The sequence below is a fragment of the Sphaeramia orbicularis genome, chromosome 8 (assembly GCF_902148855.1).
Source record: "Sphaeramia orbicularis chromosome 8, fSphaOr1.1, whole genome shotgun sequence".
In the NCBI taxonomy this organism is placed as follows: domain Eukaryota; kingdom Metazoa; phylum Chordata; class Actinopteri; order Kurtiformes; family Apogonidae; genus Sphaeramia; species Sphaeramia orbicularis.
The window spans coordinates 26,296,049-26,320,462 of record NC_043964.1 but is presented as its reverse complement, the minus strand read 5'-3'; the positions used below and the strand labels follow the sequence as shown (position 1 = coordinate 26,320,462).

General features: G+C 38.1%; 1 protein-coding gene across 1 annotated transcript in view; it reads right to left on the bottom strand.

Annotated features, from left to right (window-relative positions):
- Window positions 1-24,414, bottom strand: part of LOC115423903 (RNA binding protein fox-1 homolog 3-like) — a 716,495-nt gene that overhangs the window by 172,066 nt on the left and 520,015 nt on the right. Inside the window, exon 6 of the mRNA XM_030140918.1 lies at window positions 5,802-5,911. Coding sequence (XP_029996778.1) covers window positions 5,802-5,911 — 110 coding nt within the window. The remainder of the gene's footprint in view (window positions 1-5,801; window positions 5,912-24,414) is intronic.

Here is a 24,414-nt window from a genome sequence, read left to right as displayed (position 1 = left end):
GAGTAAACAGAATGTGAGATATATTCAGTGACACATAAACAACATTATATCAAGATTCAGAAAAAAATGAATTAAACACAGGTCAGATGGTAATTATATGCTAATAGCTGTAACGTTTTTTGATGGAGAGTTCAGTAGATTTTATTCTATGTGCAAAATGTCTAAGAAGCAAATTAGCAGGTTACAATAAAGTTAATCAGTGATTGTGCTGAGCTGTGTGTACACAATTTGAGGGTTTTACTCTCACCAGTTTTCAATACGGGCCAATCAGTAAATGTGAATAAAAGCCTGAAACAGTAGAGACTGAAAAACATTCAGGTGCTAAACCTAAATCCATTCTTTGTTGATTTGGCCCTACGATTTTACATCTTGTCTTTGGAATGTAGTTTATTGTACAACAAGGACAATAGATCTGATTAGATGGGCCCTTATATTACAGTATTAATCAGATTAAGAGTCCAGTCACAAGAAAAATGTCTCATGTAACCACCTCAATGTGAAGAGATGGTCCAAATCTGCCTCAAGTCAAAAACATCTACCCTGTGAGTATTTCAAAGTAAAAAAAAAACAAAAAAAAACAGTAAATCTCAGTCTGAAGAGACACTTTGTGCATCTCAAAACAAGTCTATTCTGATTAAATGCTTCGATGCATGTAAACGCACATCTTATTGGATCACTTTATTCTGCGTCGATGTAAACAGTTAAGTTAGAATCCTTAATCAGAATGATTTCATTCAGGTTGAAGAAATATTGTCCATGGAACTGCAGCTACTGAAGCAGAAACGGCTTTGCCTTCCAGTCAATACCAGTATAAGCCTTCAGCTTGCTCTGCACTCTACTGGTCCAAAAGGAGTTTCCAAGACCGCAAACCAAAACCGTCAAAAGTAAGTTTGAAGGCTAGACCAGGTACTCCCAAATATTTACTTCGACAACCTGCATAAACATTACATTTATGCTTTATTTAAGAAAGAGGGTTTCAAGGATGAGGACCTGTTGGTTTGGAAAATGGACGTCTAGATACCAACCATAAACAGATGAGAGTTTAACAAACCACAACTTAACATTAAAATAAATGTATAAACTGCAGCACGGCACCATCAACGTGTCCTGACAGACAATGTATATATGAATAAGGAAAAAAAGAGAAAAAGAAAGGTATTTAATCTCTTTCACCTTCTCAGATTGCCTGCATGTTTAGCCTTGAAAACAGTAATGTTTTGCTTCCTCGCCCTGGAAGACATCATTAAACATCATTTGTAAGCATACATTACACTATACGCTGCAAATCGCCCATCTGGTGATTTTGGAGCTCACTGTCTGAGAAACAATAAATCTATTGTACGGCTCCACGTAAAGATCCACACTAAAGCAACGCCTGTGTGCAGACATACGCAGAGTATATTAAACATAGCCGTGTGCACAGACTGTATGTAGTGTTAATAATGCAGTGTTTACATCTTGGCATTGAGCAGGCAGTACTGGCCCAGGGCTGCAAACTGGCAGGGCTGTGCAGTAATTAGGGGCTGTGTGTTGGGGATGTGAAGGCTTGCTGCGTGTCATGCTGATACCACTGCCGGGCAGAGCCGCTGTGTTGGCAGCAGGCTCGCCGACTGCTACATGAGGCCACACCTTTGTGTCACGGCGGGGAGTCGCACCTTTCACTTCAACAGACTCCCACCGCCGTGGAGCCGGGCTGTTACCCAGAGCTCCGAGAGGCGGCCGCGAGCGTGGTAATGGCGTGACGGCTGTCGTTAGCTGCTCCCATTTCACGAGCAGCACACGGTATGCAGTTTGTGTTCATGCACACACTCACATTACTGTAAGTCATTATATGCATCAGCTACTGGCAGTTTGTGTTTACCCTGAAACCATCTGCAGACCACAATCACCTTGAATACTCTGACACTGGAGAAAATGTCTCAACACACAGCCTGATATTACAGTCAGAGGTCAACCCATAGAGGATTACAGGTCTGATGTGATGACAGTAGACTGGAGCAGGAAACAGCCAATAACCACAGTGGCACTGAAAACACATTCCGCATGTCTGTAATTAACTGTTTTCACTTAGAAATAAGATCAATCAGAATCACAAAACACCAAACATGAATTCACTGAAGAACTGAACAGCAAACCAACTGTGAAAAATAGAACCAGTGTCCCTGTATCTCACCATCATGTTCTATCAAGAATCAATAACAAGTTGAATTTGTGAGGTTGTCAGGTTCTGCCTCTATGTTAGAGTCCTGTGGTCTTGAAACAGGAGATCAATCTCCCAACAGAAGTGGGTAGTATTTTCACTGGAGGAAAACTCAACTAATTAAATGAAAGTCCATATATGACTTCCTATCAGTGCTCAATAAGAAGTATATTGATATCTCTAACCATTTCCATGTTATAAGCCATTAAAATATGGCTCATTATAAGTAAAGGCACATTTTTAATATTTTAAAAATTCATAAAAAACCCAAAATCTAAATTAATCAAAACTGTGAACAAACTGTGCTGACACTGTCCTAACAAAGCTACATATAAAATTTGAAATGAATCCAATCACTTTGACGAAACTGCTAACAAAGACAATGACACTGACAAAGATGACAACAAAGACGAAGATGGTGCCAGGCACACTGCCATTCAAAATAGCTCGTCCTATTGGCTTGTGAGCTAAAAAAACTAATAACCCCAATGGCACTGAAAACACATTCTGCTTGTCTGTTTTCATTTCAAAATAAGATCAATCAGAATCACAAAACATGAATTCACTCAAAAACATGGAACTGAACAACAAACCAACTGTAAAAAAAACTTGCAGTGAGACTGATTTTTTTTCCTCATTTGAGCTTCAGTTTTCCCTCAGTCAGTAATTGTAGATGCCTAATATGAGCTACCGGTCACTAACATCTGCAAATGTCTGTGCTTCCATAACTCACCATTGAACTCCAGGTGTTTTCTATATTTTAAATCAGTTAAATGACTAATTTCACCCACAATATGAATATTATGCAGAGAATGACTGTTTTCTTCAGCTTCTGCACCATGAGTAAAGGCATGAGCCAGTCGCGCTATAAAATGGACATCACATCACATCAGCACTGGTTGAAATGTTGATTTTTATCTTCAACACAACAATGATAAAGACTCTGAACTCAAGGACAGCATGCGGTGTAGCATCACCAAACAATGAGGCAGGATAATGAGGAATTTAGGTGAGAATGATATCAGGTAAATACAGTATGTTTTGTCTGGATTCTGCTCATAGAAGGAAGAGAAAAGCCTGTGGAATATATTAAATCCATCATTTTCCATAAAGAATGAGCTTTTATTGAACATGTGGCGTAACTGTCGTAAACTGCTGCTGGTGTTTTGATGTGAAATTTTTGCAGGCGAATACAAACTCTTGTGTTTGTCATTTCTCTCATTGCATAAAGGCCTTAATGTAAGTTATTGTGACAAGGAACTGAGCTCGAAAGAACTGAGCAGGCTCTGACTAACAATTATTTCCATTTTTAGAATAATCTGCCACTTAAAAAATTGCAAAAAGGAATGCCTGAGTCCAACGTTATGTTTTTCATTTTTTTTCATTCAGCAAAAATAATTCCAAAAACATTCAGGTTATAATGAGATAGGACAAAGAAAAGCAAAGTAAATGAATTTAAGTCAAAGCAGCAGATGACAACACATCTGGACTTTTAGCCAGTCGTAATACAGCCAACTGTTTTGTTTACTAACCCCATCTCTGCTGGGAAAAAAAAAAACAAAAAAAACACTGACAACAAACTCGACACTTCAATTTCACAGCAAGTGTGCCTGTGAGCCGAGATAACCCCGATAACATCTCATTAAAGGGTCATTAAAGTCCCTTGATATGCAAACACAAGTGAGCTGAAGTTAACCTTCTGGTATCTGGGTGAGCATATTATGCACACTTTGTACTTCATGTTATAAGAGGTCTTATAATTTTTCAAAAGTTGTATTAGGTCAAAATAAAAAAAGTTGTTCATGTTTGGATGATTTTTAAAACTCAACCCCATCCACTAAAATCAGCACATTGGAAACAATGGAAAATAACTACACCTGCTAGTCTGGCCAGCCATCCGTTTTTTTCAGTGTATTCAGTATTGAGAAAACAGTCCGGGATTGGGCCAGTCGCTGTGAAATATGCATGATTCATTCTTTACCGAACCAATCACAAGTCTGAGGGGCAGGTGTTTCACAATGTGTCATATGCACTGACTTCTTTTTGTCAACAGTCAAAGTCAGTAGCAAGTTCTCTCTACAACTGTTGTCGGTTGTTTACTTGATTCAAAAATAAAGGTTGAATAACAGATTACACCCTGTATTCTTAAATTTCGCTGACAAAAGCGCCACGTCCATCTTATCTGTGATTGGTTTACTCTGTGCCTGTTAATCCCACCTTCATATTTAGATTCAAGACAGATTTCTCATCGAGAAAGATGGTTGACAGGCCAGGCTATACACTAGCACCCCTCACAGAAGTGAGTAAAAAATGTGCATGGACACATTTTAACACTTAACATTTGATGTAGCACAAAAAGGGGGGTTAATGTGTAAAAAGAGCAGATTGACCCCCTTTATATACTCACACAATAACGCTGCAGATAATATAAATCTAGCACAAACGTCTGCATATTTAATCTCTGTTACTTAAAAAAATGAATTTTTTTTCTTCATCGAAAGCAGAATCTGTGCCAGCTGTGGTGTTTGATGACTTTATCATCTGTTTTGTTGCTCAAACACTTCCTTACATTGTTTACCGGCTACAGTGTGTGTCTGCGTGCATGCTCCACTCTTAAATCGGTGCATGTTTTATATATTCTTCACAGTATAAGCTGCAGGGCTTTACATTAGAGGGAGCTTCAGAAGCCTCGCCTCGTGCAACACAAGCAACTGGAATCCTAACAGCCTCTTGCATCTCCGTTTGACATTAATTGATAATCAAACAAGCCTTCACATTAGACATTTATGAGATCAGCTGAATTATCTATTTAATGTAACCCAATTATATGCAACCCTTGCGCACCAATCAACGGTAATTCCCGACTCATAAATGACAGCTATGATGACAGATTTAATCAATAATAAACATTGATGAAAACTTGCGACCTGCTTAGAAAGAGGGTAATTAACATGAGGGGAAAGTGCATGGCTGAATTAGTTTTATTTTTAAAAAAGAAAAAAAAACAAAAAACAATAATCTCACAGCATCACTGAAAGTGAGTGTAAAACAAACATTAAATTTCCTTTGGCAATTAGGGATAGACATTTATCATTAATTCTTAACACAGGGTCCAGCTCTTAATTAATACCTGTAATTTTTTTAAGCCTTTGCTATATATCTAAACTTGATAAATTATTTAGCTAGCGTTTTTGTGCTAACTACATGCTCAAATGGAGACCAAGTGAATCCATAAGAGGCTTCACCTGTGTTTTTAAGGCCAGAGAAGACAGTCAGAGGCTTTGTTATGCCTCACATGGGACTTTTCTACCTGAAGCTGGAGCCTTCAGAGAGCACAGAAACCCTTTTAAAGACTCTGATGTGGAATAGGATTCAAAGATGAGGAGGGCTTCCCCCGTCTTACATCGGCAGCAGACGACTGTCACATCCCGTACACTGAGTATAACTTCAACTAACACATGTCAACAGAGCAAACATCAAAAGCAGCCCATTAGAGACTTTGGGGAATTGTGCACCTGAAGTCTGTTTGGGTTCAGCCGAGCCGCATAAAGCTCTTCGACAAAATGGAGGTAAGTGTGCACAGAGGGGCTTCTGCTCTTACCAGTCTTGTAAAGAGGGGCACTCCCAAATGCCAGAGGTGATCGTTCAGCAGTCCGCTGTACACCACGTTCCCGAAGACAGCAATGCTTCCTGACTTACACAACGTGTTTCCTGCAGGGACACAAAGAAACACAGGCCGGCGTCATTGAAATGGACAGGAAGCAGCAAAGGGCAACTGCATACACTCCAGCAGCGAGACACTTAGCTCTGAGCTAAAAAAAAAAAAAAAGACAAATTCAATCAAAGGAAATCATTGCACAGGAAGAGAAATAATAGAGAATGTGGCATCAATTCTTATAAATATTGATTGCAGAGGTTTATTGACCTTACGTGTAATGACAAATACAGATAGGTAGCTTGTCGAGAATCAATAAAGTTGCACAACTGAGTCCATAGACACATAGTGGAGTAGACTGGAAAAACCAGAGGAGCAACATCGACACACAAAAGGAAAAACCTACAAAAAACTATCATCAAACATATGAAGATGCACATCAGGCTATAATGTGTAGGTAAGAAAAGGTAAAAGGCATGGAATCGTAAATGACTATTTTCATTTTCTGCTCAAAACATGTAACCAAATATATAAAAAAATATCAAACCAAACATGCAAAGCCTCTTAGCAGCGCAACTCTTTGAAAAATATATGAGAACTAACATAAATACTGATGTAAATACTAATATATTACACACCAGATGTAAACAACCCACACTTTCAAGTTTCCATTAGATCTACAGTGACCAGTTTCTGGGTTGGACCGTGTCCATGTGACAGCAGTAGCCTCTCCCAATAAGAACCATTGAAATAATTACTTATTCATTAGTTTCACTGTGAATATTCTACATCATGTGACATGTGCTGTGTGTGTGGTTTTGTTCATGTCACTCAGCCCTAGTTTTCAGGCATTAACGTGTTCATAATCTAAATATTTGTGCAGGGTAGTAAACGTGACTTCCTGCTAGAGCTACATCACCCTGAATCCTTCCTTATTAGTGTTTTTTTTTAACCATTTTAATATGACTTTTCTTCCTGTTATGTACTGTAAAATCCCCAACTAAACACCACCGCTGCTCGCCTCCTCCCTTAGCTCTGTGCTCTAGTTGCTTCAAGCTGCTGACATTTAACCCCCAAAGGTCCAAGTGCTTCCAAAAGAGCTCCAACAGCTGAAATATTAAATAAACAATGATTAGAAGTGATTATTTTGTATCGCAGTGCCAATTTAAGTGCAGTGAGCTGCGTAGAGTGGGGTTATGTTGCAGGTCAGAGTTAAATTTTTACTGATGTCACATGCGTTTGTTAAATAAAATCTACTCCATGCACCATCGTGGTGTCATACAGCATACAGCGGTCGTACTGATTTGAGATCAGCTACTTGACTGCAGCTTTATTTGTGTATCCAACTGCATCTGCACAGGCCAATGTTAGTCTTTTTATTCCGCTACATTCATTTAACCTTCCGGTATCTGGGTGAGCATATTATGCACACTTCGCACTTCATGTTATAAAAGGTCATATTGTTTTCCACAATTTGTATTAGGGCAGAATGTAAAAGTTGTTCATTTTTGTAGGATTTTTAAAATTCTGACCCAGTCACTAAAATCAGCACATTGTAAACAATAGAAAATTACTACACTGGCATCCTTCACCAAAGTGAGTAAAAAACTGAAAACACTGACACATTTTAGCGTGTAACATTTGACCTAGCAGAAGAACTAATAATACATATTAACAAATGTTGTTGTAACAAATGTTGCCGTTAATCATTAACATATGCCAAGCTGCAAAAAAAAAAAAAAAAAAAGCAATACAATTTTTATGTAGTATATCGGGAAAAAAAATGTTTTTTTGTGTTTTTTGCATCAAAATATATGATTTGTTTACATTACAAACATGTAATTTAAAGGGTTAAAAATATGACAGTTATTGAGTTTTTGGTGTTTTTTGTTTATGCTGACATTTAACCCCGAAGGTCCAAGAGCTCCAACAGCTGAAATATCAAATAAACAATGATTATAAGCGATTATTTTGCACCAGCATACCAATTTAAGCGCAGTGATCCGTGTAGAGTAGGGTTATGTTGCAGGTCAGAGTTAGATTTTTACTGATGTCACATGCGGGTTTGTTTCGGGCGCTCTAATAAGGCTGCATTTGTTAAGTAAAATCTACACCATGCGGCAATGCAGTCTCGTATAGCGTATAGCAGTCGTCCTATATAAGTCCTGTCCACTGCCACCCTCGCAAAGACACTCATAATTAGCTCAGTGCCAATGAGGGAACTCGGAAAAAACAAAAAACACACATGCATGCACACACACATTAACACGCGTCCCCAGGAGTGTGATGTACTGCGCACTGACGTCCCCATGTATGTGATGAATGCAGCTTATGGAGCAGGCAGCACAGAAAACACAGGTCCCCATTGTAATTTCTGCACAAAGGAGCGCTGCAAAGGCACACCAGGGGTGGAGTGAAGCAGTGCTGACAAGCAGCACATGCATTATTTAAAAACAAAAGTAAAAAATGCCCATTAAAGTGTCAGTGGTGCTTTCGGCAGTGCTGGCTTGGGCGCGGTGTGCGTATTACTGTTATTAATGGGCCAGGCGTGGGGGGCATTGCTTCGGTGTGATTGCTCTGCTGCTGTTGCTATCCGTGGTTCAAGCCCCCCCCCCTTTTCCCATTTCTTCTTCTTCTTCTTCTTCTTCTTCTGTGTGTGTGTGTGAGGAAGAGGAACAGATGAAGAGTATGATACAGACAGAGATGGAGAGACACAGCGAGACCCCGAGTGCACAGTCAATGAGCTCCTACAGCTAATATCATTTCACATTATTGAATGCATATTAAGGCAGAGAGACCTTGTCAGACGAATAGGAGCACCAGTGCTTATATCAAATTCTGATCCGCCGTCATGGCCATGTCTAAAAAATGCCGGGAATGTAGTCAGCATATTGAAAATAAGTGCACACCATTTTTCTTTGCAGTTTAAGATCAAGGGCTATACATTACCGCTACTGACACAGCAGAATGAGGTCACTGTGCATGTTGTAATTACAGCTGGCTAAACACTCTGCTCTCTGCTGCAATACTGCAAACACAGACAGGATGCAGGCTAATAAAGAGAAAAGAGGGCATAAAGCAACTGCTAACAGTGCTGCAAAGTATTTAACACATCACTGGGAATAAATAAATTGAACAAAATGATCATTGAGGTTTGTTATGATCAGTTCCTGCGCAGTGCAACACCCTGAAATCAAGTGTTTTTATTGGCAGAGAACACATAAAGGCACATCCCTGACCAATTCTTCTCCACCCAGTTTGTTATGGGATTATAAATGGTGTTTACATGCACATAATTAAGTTTTTTTCATATTTGCATGTAGAAAATGTCACACAGAAGAGACAGCTTAATTTTCCCCCTCACAAACTCTGCAGAGCTGTACAGCCGCCACTTTTCATTTTTTATTTTTCCGTTCATAAAAAATGGATTTAACTCTGGGTGTTTGCGCCACTGTAGGTTTCTCCTTTTTAATAAACCTAAACTGGTGACGTGCCGCTTATTGGTTCATGATAAACTGTTGATGATCCTTTTTTTTGGGGGTTGTTAATCCTGTTTTTTTTTTTTTTTTTCTTGGGCGCTTCTCAGCAGTTGGGTGTTCTCTCATCTGCAGACTCGACAGCATTGAGCCCAACCTCTGATTAATTATTAATTGTGTGATTAAAGTGTGCATCGGCTTGTGTATGTGTGTGTGTGTGTGTGTGTGTATGTGTGGCTTGCAGGAGAGGATAGAGGAATGCAAGCTGCAGTACACTCTGTCTGCATTATCAACAACTACACAGCATTTACACTTTTCTACTCCTTCACCGAGATCTTTTGTCAAAAGTTGCAGTTCACAGCGAGACATTTAACTGTAGGCATCGGATTATTTAATTCCCTAATCACTGGGCATGTACTGTACCTGCAGAGCAGAAGATGGGAAGGTGAGGGTATTGTTTTATTAAGTGAGTGATGCCTGGTTGAGTCGGGCTCAATTTTCTTTTGGCTGTAAGTCAGAGGAGCTCTTTTTTATTTTTTATTTTCCCACTCAGTGCAGACAGTCATGGAGAGTTTGGCCAACATAGATTTCAAGGCTAATGTTGCTACCAATGTTTCAGGACTGGATCTGCTCATAAATTATTCCAAATGCCAAGATTCAACCTTTCCAAAGTAGAAGAAAATATAGGCGCTCTTTTGTGGAATGTGCAAAATGTGAGTTCAAATACTCAGCACAGGCAGCGTAGTATCAATTACTTTAGTGTCACATACGCAATCAGGCAAAAAACACATCCTGTCCATTAACAGAAGCAGAATTTAACTAACACTGTTCTTCAAGTACTGCACTTCAGTACTGATTTGAGATCAGCTACTTGACTGCAGCTTTATTTGTGTACTCCACTGCATCTCAGTGGTAAATGTTACTATTTTTCCACCAATACATGTATTTAACTCACTCTGTAGATTCATATTATTTCTATAAATTAAAAATTATCTAATAAATCATGATGTATATTATAGATAAAGCTACTACACAGTATATACAGTGAATGAAATGAGCCTCGACTGTAGCTGCATCATTGAATCATTGCAGATTAACACATTAATACATCAATAATTAAAATCCAATCAGTTCGATTACTGTGAAACGAGGCGTTCTGCACTTCAACCTGGCTTGTACTTTTGCTCTTGTTGGTGGTTTTACAGTTTATCAAGTAATACATGTAAGTACTAGTATTACTGGTCTAGTACAGAGTTAAACTATAATGAGAAACATACGACTCATCAGACCGACTTCCCACTGAAGTAAAATATAATAAATGAGAAAAATGTTCATGTCAGATGTTAATAATTATCATAATAAATCAAGTTTACGCTTTTTTTTGTGAGTGAGGGTTAAAGAAATCAGACAGTTAATTGTGGATTAAAATGATAAAATCTAGAGGTGAAACATTAATAATAATTACAATAATGAAAAAAGGTTCAGTAAAATTAAGTAAAAAGAACTCTTGAGGCATTTTATAAGTGTAGATGACAATGAAAACAAAAGCAATTCTAAAGATTAAAAAAAAGTTCATTGCAATATAAAATTATATTCTGACATCTGTAGACCCTTGCACTACCATCACTGAAATACCTCAATCCAAAGTGTCAATACTTGAATCCTTACAGTGTATTTAAATATCGAGAATAATATCATACACTGTCCAACAGACACTTCAGCTGTTTTATAGAAATTAGAAACAATGTATTAATCCTGTTTGTCAGTTTAACAGAAAACACATAAAAATATTGCCATTGTAGTAGAAGAAGCATTTAACTTTTTAAAAGGGAGTGACTTAAAAATAAGTTGTTGAATGGATGATGAAGTTCATCTCAACCTACAGTGAAGGCATTACTTGCATCTGCTCTAAATGTGTCCATTTTTAGCATTTTTAAGACTGAATTTAGCAATTTTGGAATGAATCAGGGCTTTAATGTCCACATATTTCAGAGTCTAACCAATATGGAAATTAAATTTAGCTAATAAAAAAAAAAAAAATTACACAACTAAATTACATGCTGTCAGTATGTAGTGAGTATAAAAAACAATGGAGAAACTGCTTACGTTCATGTGCTTCTACATCCTGTAAAAAAAAACGTTATTCATCGAGCTGCAAAGTTAGCTGGTTTAGTCACTTAGACTCAGCAGGGAATTTCTCGCCTTTTGCAAAATGGTCAAATAATAAAGATTAAAGAGAAACAAAGCTGTAACAGTTTTCCTCACTGAAACAGCATCCTGGGAAATTCTGCAAAAGTCATAAAAGTCATAATGGTCATAAAACTTAAAGTCTGCCCCTTAAAGATGCAGAGATCACTCTTTAGCATCAGCGGCGCATTAGAGTCTGCATCTACTCGGTCATGTAGATTATGACAAATCACTGGTGTTTGGAGGCAGGTAGGAAGGGTTAAATATGATTGACAGCTGCAATCACCAATCACTGTTAAACTTCCATCAGACATGACTTCGCTCTGATTCTACTGCTCTGATCTGTGTCTCAGTAGATCACCTATTTTAATATTTAATCTTTTGATTTGGACTGAGAGGAGATAACTGCAGATGCAGGGTGTGCATTTCCAAAATCACAAGATTTCAACTTGATTTTTGTTGTTAAATCCATTTAAAACCTAAGCCATTTTAAAAGCTTCTCACATGCTCTTAGCCCCGAATTATGTTCTAAATTACTATATTTCCATGTGGTATTTCTTAATTGTAAGATATACATTTGCTACTACATCATTAAAGTCAAACCACTATTTAATCAGGTTTAAAAGGAATCCTTGTTGATGCAAAATGGTCCTTTTTTGCATTAAAATGGTGTGTAATATGGTTAGAAAGTGTTTACAAAGCCTTTTTTTCTCACAAACTGCTCAATAAAAGAGAAAAAGAAAAGGAGGGAAAGCATTTGAGATTGTGTTAACATTACAGGTGATGCTGGTTATTAGATCGGTGTGTGTTAGCGCGTTTCGTCGCTGTGCTGGTGTTTACGTGTGTTGCGTTGGTGTGCACGCGGCGTGCCGCTCTCCGGCCTCGTCCCCTGGCGCTGCCGCTGGAGGTGGGTCGCTTTAAGCATTCAAACTCCAGAAAGTGCAGCTCATTTCTAGCAACGAGGCACATTGCTGCAATGCAATAAGGGAAAACAACACTTTTAATAATTCAGGCCCTGAGACCGTGCGGGGGGGTGAGGTGGAGGGAGACGGGCGGAGGGAAGACGTCTTAAAGTACCGCAGAATGGCTCATTTAGCTCCTGCTACGCATTATTAAAGTTGTATCGAACCCCCTCCTGGGTCTTTCCCAAAGTTTTTTTTTTTTTTTTCATTTTCCTTTCCTCTTTCCCCAAAAGCCTGCGAGGTAACCAATAACAGCTACCAACATTTATAAACGACAGAGTATCCTGCACCTTAGAGGGGGAGGTAAACAATGGTGTAGCTCTTAATCTCTCTTTCTCCCTTGTCCTCCCCGCTCACTAGTCCTCCGGTCCGAAATTTGTCAGTGCTTTATCCTGTTTGAGCCGTAATACAGAGCCCCGGCCGTCCAGATTATTTTCTGCCTGAGCTAAACCCACGATGCATAAAAAATGTGGGGAATGAAGCTTGTATGGAATCAAATTGAGTAATAAAATCGTGTTCGCTGTGGCACTGATGGACGCATGATGGTACCGTTAAGGACGTGTTCAAAGGTACCGTAAATTGCCTCTGAGCCTGATGGCACTTTCCAGAGCAAAGAGAAGGAGTGGGAATAAAAAATATATATATTTATATATATATATATATCTATATATATGTATATATAGATATATATACGGAGAGAGAGGGGCATAAGAAATAAAGTAAGGAATGAAATGCTGATTTGCTTATATTTTGTTATCCGGAAATGCAGAAAAGAAAAGATATTATTGCACAGGACAGCTCAGTCTAACCTGTAGTGTCTGTTTGATGAAGACATTCTCAGGAGGAAATCAGCAGAAGATGTTAACCCTTTAAAGTCCAGTTTTCCCTTTTACAACCTGTTAGTATGAAGATAACCGCATACAGGGGTTTTTATCAACATAAAAAGGCTGTTTTTGTGAAGCATCTTAAGCAGAACAAATGCAAAAAATGCATATTTTACTACATCTGTTATAAATACAACTAGAAATTTTGTGTATTTATTCTTCTTTTGCTAATTTTATTACGTTTATTTCTCTTTTGTACCCAACTCCACGGCTCTTGATTTAAAGTTCTTGTCTTTTTACTACTTTATTTTCTTACTTTTTCCTATTGGGGTTATTTATTCTTGTCTAAGTCTGTGATTATTTCTCATTGGTTTTTTTGTTTTTTTTCTTTGTTCATTGTTCGTGTCTCCATAACGGCTAAACAATCCCTGGTAATAAACCTGTCTTGGAGAAAATGCACAACTGCTAACAGGCATAAATATTTATGTACTGGGATAAGTTACGTTAAGAAGTGAACGCGTTTAGTTGATGTTCAATAAAGATTTGGAAAAGAAAAAAAAAAACAAAGTAAAATGTGGTAGAGGATATATTTCAACATCTTCGTTCTTCCCAAACAATAAGAATAATGTTAGTTTTGCAAAATATCTGCAGTAGTGTGGACAAGAAATAATATTCCAAACCTGGTCCTGATCATGTCAATTCCATTTGGATATCCTGAATTAGACCTTATCTCTGGATAACACATGTAAAATGTATAAATTAATCACGTTTTAAGAGCGTACTTTGAACCTGCTTAAAGCTCATTCAAAATATTATACTGATTTTCTACTGATGGTTTCAACTCAATATTTTTTATTTTTGTTTGGGAAGAATAAAGATGTAGAAATACATTTACTACATTTTTGGTGGAATCAATTCAAGGTGAGCGACTACATCTATTGTACCAAATTGGCAGCGCGGCTGGTCGTCATAGCGATGCAACATAAACATATAGTGACATCATCCTCAGCATGACAATGCAACAACAGAGGAGGAGGAAACATGAAATTATAAGCATCTATCTGAACTTCTTTTCAGATCTTTTCAGGCAACAATATGCTTGTTTAAGTTAACATCTAATATATCAATTTTTCCGTTATTGAGACTGTCATGCATCCCGACATGACACGTAATGATGAAAAAATGATTCTGGATTGGACAGTCTGTGACGTGAGTGACTTTACATCACTGTTAGTATCACTTTAATTCACTTGGAACCTCACTGAATGTGATTAGACTACAAATAGGAAGCATCATTCTGTGCAAAGTCAAGGTGAGTTGAGCTGATACACGTGTCTTTGAATTTTTCATCCATTTGTGACATTGAACCTGTTCACATTTACACTAATACTCCGACCATTATCTGATTTTTGGAGTTATCAGATTACTAGTGATAATGTAAACAGTAAAATCTGATCTGTTTGATCAGATAACAACAGTAATCTGATTATGAGAAATCAGATTAACACAACTGGATTTCACATCAATCTGATTTATTTCGTTCCTTTATATCTGTGCATGTGTAAACTCAATTAAAATCGTAGAAGTTACTTTGTCAAATGTGAGTAGAAGACAGTAACAGGAGGTTGGATTCTACCATCGCTATGTACGTACATACTCTGAAAGAAATCCAATGATGGACTGAAACATCTAAACCAGGTTCATCCATTATCGCATTTCTGAAGTGCATGTAAATGTGTCAGATGTGATTATTACAGTTATCAGATTTGTATGGTCATGTAAACAGGCTCAGTTTGACAGTAGTTTTTTGGCTAAAGTAGAGTTGCATAAGAATAAGCTTCATTTTAGGTGAAATAGATACACTCTGTCTGCTGTTAAAGGTGATCGAAGCCTTGCATATGAGTACATTTTTTGGATTTAATCAGAGTTTCTCACAAAAGTGTATGAAGGAGTGTCAAGAGGGAGGCCTTTTGTTGATTTCTGGCTACACATCTCAGTAGGATCATGATCTTTTTATGAATACTGTCAAAAACCGCAGTACTTTGAGCATGTACAGAATCAACAGAGCTTCGTAATGACCAGCTCTCTACTACCTGCTGTTATTTGCTAAATCTGATGTTTTATTTCAAGGTCTTGGTGATCTTGTATGAGCTGCAGGTAACTACAGCTCACCGTTTAATAAATCCTCTAAAATCCTCACACATGCAGCGGTGGTCAACCTCCAAACAAGGCTGTTTTTTCTGTGTGAAAACTTGACATTTTCCAAGATATTGTGCAAGGTTTTTAGCCGCCAGCAACAAATTATAATTATTATAATTTATGATTACTGCTTACATTGCACAATACAATGAAAAAAAAAAGTAAAAGCCTATTAAAACGTCCATTTAGGATATATACACCATAAACTGCTGCAGAGATCTTAAATCAAAGCCTGCAGTGCTGGAGGAGATGCCGAGACGGAAGACGGGAGGTCAGGGGAGAGGGAGGCTGCTGCATGTCACACGTGTTATGATTGGCTGATATATCGGCGTTAAATGAGAAATAAGACGTGGTAAACTCAGTATTGTCCATCTTCAGTATGATGGATGTAGAACAGATGGGTCGGGTTTAACGGGAAACGAGTCTGAGCTGGGTTTTCCCTCGGATGCTGAATGTTTTCCAGGGCGTGGTAGTGGTTTGGAATCAAGTTAGTAAAGGACTAAAGTTGTGTTACATCCTTATCATATGTGTGAAAGAAACCTCGGATCATGTAATGGTCTGTGCAAATTACCAGCATTTTGTGAAAGACTTTTTTTTCTTTTAATCACTGTTTTGGATGATTAGTATTATTACTTCCATATCTATGAGCAAAGATTTGGCAAAGCTAGATAGACAAGATGATAAAGTAACATCACTGGAAAAGGTTAAAGACAAAACTTAAAAAGGTTCTGTGAGTGGACCATAAACCATTGGGAGGGCTGGACAAGAATTTCACAGTATTTTGGCTCTGGAAAAACCTTATACCAATGCAGCACTAACCCAACCTCTGTGCAATAATCACAACCCATGCACATACATATCCTTTATTACCAGTATATGTCTGTATATGTTGTATATATTTATTTAATCTGTAGCATCGCGTTGGCTTTTTATATATTTTAGTATTTCTTTGTGGTTTTTGTATATTGTCAAAATTTTTCAGCATATATATTTCAGCATAATTTTGTTTGTTTTGAGTCGTTTTGCACTTTAAGTGTTTACTGCTAAAAGAAACAGGGCTGCTGAACTGATTTCAATTGTTCCTGTAAGTAATAAAAAAGTAAGTAATAAAAAAAAAAATGACTTATTGTATTCTATTCTATCAGGATGAATAACCCTGTTTCAACAGGAGACTTTAAGTGTGACATTATTTTACTGGAGTTTCAACTAATGATCAGAGTCATTTAATCTGCATTTTATTTATTGATCATATGTTTGCCTAAATTACAGAAAATACTAGTAAATTGTTAAAGTCTGCAACTGTTTAAGCTTCAGAATTCTGTGAAAAATACCATATTCTCTTTTCAACTGTGTAAATTAATTGTAAATTTGTCATTTTGTTTCTGATACAGTACATTTTAGGGCTGAGCCATTACAATAAAGCATGAGATGATGGATAAAGGTCTATTGTTTAATTTCCATTATAGATCACAGTTTCTTCCACAATATTTCTGTATTTTCCCATGACGCACAGATCCAGACACTGTTTCTGTTTTTAATATTGACATTTTGTGCCTCATTTCGCTGCTGTAGTTTACATTTGCTTTGTTACGTAACAATATTTATGCTCGGCGTGTGTTCGTGTTTGTTTCAGATTAACATCGCTGATCCCTCGGGGAAATTCATTTGTCCTTGAGCTCAAGAAAAGACTAGAAAAAATGCTTGTTTTAGACAAAATAAACTCAAACCATCAGTTAGATATTTAGAGGATTATCATTTAGATTCCAGTCACTCTGTTGAGGACTCATTATGCTGCAATAGCTTGATCATATGTTTCTGATTTTTGATCATATTCTAATTTTGAGCATCCATTTATATTATTTTCTCCCTTAACATCTTTTTATTTTAGTATTTTCTATTTTAATTATAAGGAGAAAATGGAACATGTGCACTTGTTCCTGATTAACAAAAAAAAAAAAAAAAAAAAAAAAGAAGAAAAACAAATTACATGAATAAATGACATCCACATTAGTTTACTCTCCTAATAGTGCTGATTCATTTTTTCCATCACTGGCTATATTCTGAAAACAATATGACTTGGTCAATTATGTTATGAGGATAAAAGTATTTTCTATTTTTTTATGGGTTTAAGTGAAAATATGCACGATTTGCATAAGAAACAGGCTATAACACATTAAACATATGAATTAGTATTCATGTGTTTATTTATGGTATATTTAGAACTGACTTTTACTATGTGTTTAATGTCCATTTATAGTGTGGATGTTTAGCTAAAATTTATATTTTCTCTAACTATTGCTGCTGCTGTCTGGGCCAGGACAAACTGGAAAAAATTAGTCTTTTTCCTGGTTAAATAAAGGTTAATAATAATAACAATAACAACAATAATAATTATTAATTCATTGAGTGTGTGGTGGTAAAACACTGAAGCCCTGCTAGCCTCCAGCTTCCAGTCTCAGTGAAAGTGATGCATATATTTTTTCATTTGAGTTTTTTTTTTTTTTTTTTTTTATGAACTGATATAACCTCTGAGCTATTAGCAGTGTCGGTCCAAACTGATCTGGGTGCTGTTCTATAAGACGGTATGATGTGTGTTTATCAGTGCAGCCAAGCCTGAACGTCAGACAAACCGTCATCCAGCTGCTTCGCCTCCCGCTGAGTGTCAGACTCCGGCATTCCTCCTGCCTCTGCCATCTAAGCTGACTAAACACAGACCCCGTTTTCTTCAAAGCTATGCAAATTAGCCACGTTGCTAAGTGGATTCCTCTGCTTTTTTTTTTTTTTTTTTTTTGGAGCCGCAGGGCCGATTAGAGCCAATTTCTATCTACAGAATGTATACACACCTACATGCAGCAGAGCACCATGCTGCGTTACCCCCTGTGGGCGATTCTCGGTGGTCCTCCCCGGCTCATAACACAACGGGGCTGTTAACAGATCCGTTGTTGAATTTAAAGTGAAAATGTACATTTCTCGCCTGTAACATTATTAAAAAGAGGAGGTGGGAGGGGGCTAATAAAGAACAAAACACAGCAGAGAGAGGCAGTGGCGATCTTTGACCTCAGCCTCATTTATGCCATTTCACTGGATTACAGTATGCACACCATGTGGCCAAAAGTATGTGGACACCACTGCTGACATCATTTGTATGCCTGAAGCTTTGGCTCTGTTTCATTATGTGAGAAAGAACTAGTGAGAGAATCCCAACGCTGTATTTACATTGTATTTTAGAGCAGTTATTCCTGACCTCAGAGGGGTTAGGGGGAATCTGAAGGGTTAGGAGATGATTATCTACATTTAGAGAACATGCCGTATACCTCTCACCTTCAACCACATGAGATACATAGAATTAAAACCAGGGGGGACTGTTCCTACTTGTTCAAAACATAAGACCAATGGCCCTGTAGCTCACCAATATGTTCTATCAGGAATCAATAACAAGTTGAATTGGCAAGGTTGTCAGGTTCTGCCACTATTCACTTGAGGATAACTCAAGTAATTAAATGAAAGTCCATATATGACTTCCTATCAGAGCTCAATAGTAATTGTATTGATGTCTATAACCATTTCCATGTTAAAACCCATCCAAGTATGGGCCATTATAAGTAAAGGCAAATTTTTTATAATTAAATAATTTGTCAACCATTTAAAAATAAAATTGTCCCAAGGAAGCTACATACAAAATTTGAAATTAATCTGACCAGTATTTTTGGGGAAGAAGATGTCTGAAGAAATTGCTAATGAAGATGATGACAACGAAGACGAAAACGACAACGATGAAGATGACAATAACGGCAATGACAACAAAGACGACGACAAAGTTGCTAGCTGATCCAAATATCAACTTGAGTGGAGGTCCTACTTTATTTTCAAGCTCTTAAGCCTTGATGACTGCTTTATTCAACAGTTAAATGTGTCAACAGTTGATAGTAGAACTGGACCAGACTTCAGTTGAACTAGAAGGAAAAGCTCTTCACATCAGCATCAATGGACTTCAGTAATGTTTGGAAAAAGAAGGAGGAGGAGGAAGAGGAGGAGAAGGCGGCGGCTGTCTGTTGGAGCATCCCATTAATGCACATGGAGATGGAACAGCGTGTTCAGCAGTCACATATACGTTAAGTTTATGTGTCCAATTTTTCATCAGCCGTAGATTTCCAGTCTTCTTATCAATTCCTAACTTTTGCATATTTCCGTCACAGTTCTGAGCAAACTGCATTTTACAGTCCATAAAAGCTGTTCTGTTTCCATCTTGGACCATGGCTGACCACAGCAAACACTCCAAAGTTTGGCTTTGAGTCACTAAAAAATGATGACGACGCTGCAAAAAACTCAACACCTGCATTAAGGACTTTACTGCAACGTAGGATGAGATACGGCTGATGTTAAGCAGCAAAATCTCTCACTCAGATGTAAGACAATGACCTTTTATATTCAGCCAATTACGTCTACAAATGATTCTAATGCACATTTCCCTCAGACTTCTGTTAGTCCTCCCTCTTCTACTCCTACTACTAACTTTGGAGAAAGTATTAATGCTGACAGAACTGAAATATGTCTGATTATTTTACATAACATCCCCTGGAAAAAAAGCTTTTATCATTATTTCCATATTGTTTACCATACTCCTCTTTAGTAATACTATCCTGTTGCATCTCATTCTTCTGTCAAAAGAATGAGCAAACAGAAAATTAATTATACTGACAAGTTTCAATAATAATAATGTAAAATGAAACTATTACAGTATTGGCATGAAGTTAACAGATCAGATAATGCAGTTATCCATTAGATATATGTATGTTAATTAAAATCAGCTGGTTTAGTGATATTTATGATGCTGTTCACAGAGTTTCACAGTGGAAAGCCATATTTACTATTATGTTCATATGATTCAAGTCTATTCTGTATTAGAACATTTTCTTATATTATTTTTTTCATATCTTCAATTGTCTTTTTTCTGTTCTTTCATAATAAAATGACATCCCTCCTCTTCCTTTAACTCTTGCACCATTATTATTACTCTTCTTGATGTTATCACTACTATTACTGTTGCTGTTATTACATATTATTATCAATGGTAAGGATGGTATCATGGATGAATGTTAAACTGGAAACTATATACATGCATTTACACATAAATAATTATAGTATATGACCGCTGCAGCAAGATTCAATCTCTGCATTTTATCTATCCTAATACACACAGTGCCCATTAGCATTAGCATTACTAGCATTATTAGGAGCAGTGAGCTGCCAGTGAAGACACTTGGGAACCAACTCCAGATCATTACTGATAAGGAAATTAATGTATGTATACCTATTCACTGTGGCTAAAGCAGGAGAGAACTGGAGAAATTCTACACAAAAATATCCTGGTGCGACTGGGAATTAAACAGAAACTTCCAGCTGTGAGGTGGAAATGCAAACCATTATGCTACATATTTTGCTTTGTTTCTTTGTCTCTCCACGTGCATATGTAAATATCTGCTCATACATAGATAGTTATGTCTTTGTCCGTGCATGGCCTCCTCATGGCGTTCTGCATTCATCTCCATCTTACTTCCTTCTATCTGACGGTCTCTCTGCTCGTTTTCATCATTCCTCATTAGATCCTGAGCCTGGTTCACTTACACTGGACAGAATAATAAGTCACTGGCACCAGACACCAGCTACAGGACTGGTTGAGATGGGGGTGGGGGGGTAGATCGGTGTTTGTAATGGGACTGCTGCAACCCCTCCCTTCCATAATAGAAACAGCGGGGATGAAAAACAGCGACGGGGGAGGGGTGATTTCAGACTCATCCTCGTCATTATAGTAATAATTATTATTATTGTTGGAAAAGCCTGTTTTGTTGCTGTTGTGGAATCACAGTGAAAACAGCCACCCTATTTGCTACAGTCATTTTCATTCCTTCTTATCATTATCTCTTCATTATCATTATCACCATTACGATCGGTCACGGCATTATTATCCTAATTGTTCTCAGCATCATCGCAACATACTGCGGCTAATGACAACCTCAAGATGTGGAGAGAAGGGAGGTGGGGGTGGAGGTGGAGGGGGGTTTAATGCCGAGATAAATAATGCAAACACAAAACGACCGATGAAAAATGTCTGAACTGCCCATCTGGCTTGAAATGTTCTGGATACACAAGCGAAAGGAGAGAAACCCAAAGCGGTTTTGATGTCTCAGTCTGGATGTGCACTGGCAACGAGTGAGGGCCTCGGGATCCCATCAGACTATCGATTGTTACCAACGCTCCACTCCTGCTTTACCACCCTTATAAACAATCTCTCTGTCAAGCACACTATAGGGCAACAAATGATTTTATTTCATAGATTTTTGGATTTGACTGATGAATTATTCATTGATGTTCTACCCTTGGTGCATGTAAAAGGGGGGGATGTTGAAGAGACAAAGAGATTCCAAAGTGTATCATACACAGTGAACACTCTCTCCCAAAAAAAGGGGGAAAAAATGGGTGGGTGGTTGGGTTGGTGGTGGTGGGGATTCTTTCCACTAACCTACATCAGCTCTGCCTTGTCAACATCAGCTGAGTGAAAACTCCCAGGGGCCCACAAATCTCCTGTAATCTGCCAGACCTCCCCTCCACGTCCGGCGTTGTTGTTTTCCCGTATCCTTCTAAGTGTTATTGAGTCTGCGAACTCTAAAAAATTGTTGTCAGTTTGGATCCGGTCCAGCATCTGTCGACCACACGGTATGGCCACTTTATTTATTTATTATGTAGCATGTATTATTATTTGTCGCATACGTGGCTGAATTATGTTGCCTTTAGTGGAGATGCACTTTGAGCCCAATGATACATCCTCTTCCTTTAACTGTTGGACCATTATTATTGATGATTATTGATGTTAAACTGGACCCTATACACATGCATTTACACATAGATAACTACAGTATACAAACACCCTGGTGAAATTCTATCTATGTATTTTATCCATCCTAATACACATAGTACCCATTAGCATTGGCATTACTAGCGTTAGCCCCTTTTACACAGCACTTCTGTTACAGGAATATTTCGCCTTTATTCTGGAACGATATCTGTGTAAACGAAATGGTGAGATCATTTGGTCCCACCTTTATTGTGGCTTTGTAACGCCTCTGGAGGTAGTAACAGAGCCATGATACAGGTGGAATCATGATTCCGGAATGCTTTGTAAAAGAAACACCTATCATTTCGCAACCAAGGTGTGATGTTTTGATGACGGCGACTCCTGCACCGGAGAAACAACGGGCGCATATGAAGGCACTGGCATGGCTTCCTGCCACTGGTGCCGCCATGGCTTCGTGCCAGGGGTGCCACGGCTACATGCCAGGGTACTGTGGCTTCATGCTAGGGGTGCAACGGGTGCCGTGGTTTCATACCAGGGGTGCAACGGGTGCCGTGGTTTCATACCAGGGGTGCCACGGCTACATGCCATTTTCACTAAGATGCCAGAATCCATGTCAGTGCCTTCATATGCACCCGATGTCTCTCCTGCACGGGAGTCACTGTCATCAAAACATCATGCCTTGGTTATGGAACAAGAGGATTTAAAAATGATCACAGGCTGTGTACAGTAAACAAGCATATCAATGCAACACCACAAAGATGTTGAACTGGGGAGACGCCAAGATCTACGAGCTGTTGTCACTTCAGGCGGAGGACTCTATCTATGCTAACATTTGTGTAACGGTGAAATAATCTGGAGACTCATGCTCAGGGTAATTTCCGACGTTGAAGTGATACGTCACACTATACACTGTGCTGCATCACCGCCCCTTTGATTCCAGAACGCAGGTCCACTGTGTAAAAGTCCAGCCTGTCTCACCTCTGTTACTCCTTTGGCTTGGCTGTGGAAATCGGTCAGTGGTGGAAAAAAGGTGGGATCACCATCTCACCTTTTTTCAGGGTTTTCTGTGTAAAAGTGGCTATTATTAGGAGCAGCGAGCTACCATTGAAGACACTTGGGAACCAACACCAGATCATTACTGACAGGGAAATTAATGTGCGTATACCTGTTCACCATGGCTAAAAGAGAAGAGAACTGGCCTAGGAACTAGGATCTAACTAGGACTCAACAGTAACTTATGGCTGTGAGTCAGAAAAGCAAACCACTATGCCATATATTTTGTCATACTGATTTGTTTTTTTTTTCTTTCCATGTGCATATGTAAATATTCACACCTATATAGATACACTGCAGAGATTAATAAATATATCACCTTCAGTGGGGACATGCTCTGAGCCCAGATGTTTGGAATAATTAAAACCATAAAGAAACACAGTTACAGGTGTTGAGATGGTTTAGATTTTGTAATGAGGTCAGTTACTGCTCCCTGATTTGTCTGGTTGAAAGCAGGACTTTCCCTATACGTTTCTACAGGGGTTAGCTGGTATTTCTAACTTAAAAAAATAGGACTGTTTTATTGCAATATTTAGACACTGAATGATGCAGTGGGATTCTGCTTCTGGGGCATTTAGTTCGATAAACACAACATTCAATCTGAACCAGACATACTATTCCTGTACATTTCTTTGGCTAAAACAAACAGAAATATGTTTGGAGATGTGGCTGAATCTCATATAGCTCGGTTGTATTTGTTAATGATTAGTGAATGAGGACGGACATAGAGTTATGTAAATGCAGAAAATGTGATTTGGCCAGACGTTGACATTGTTAAAGGCTGATATAAGTAGGGAAATGGAAATGCCTCCACCCAAATGAAATGGATAAACGGTTTAAAAGAAAGTCAAATCTCAATCACTGAAAGCAAATTAATTAACAAATGTGGAACTGATCATCAAAACTAACCCCAAAAAATTTAGGTGGAACTGTTCTTTTCAGGTATTTTCTCTTAAATTCTGTCTTTTTTTTGTGATTTCTATTACCATATTTACTCAAAATGGT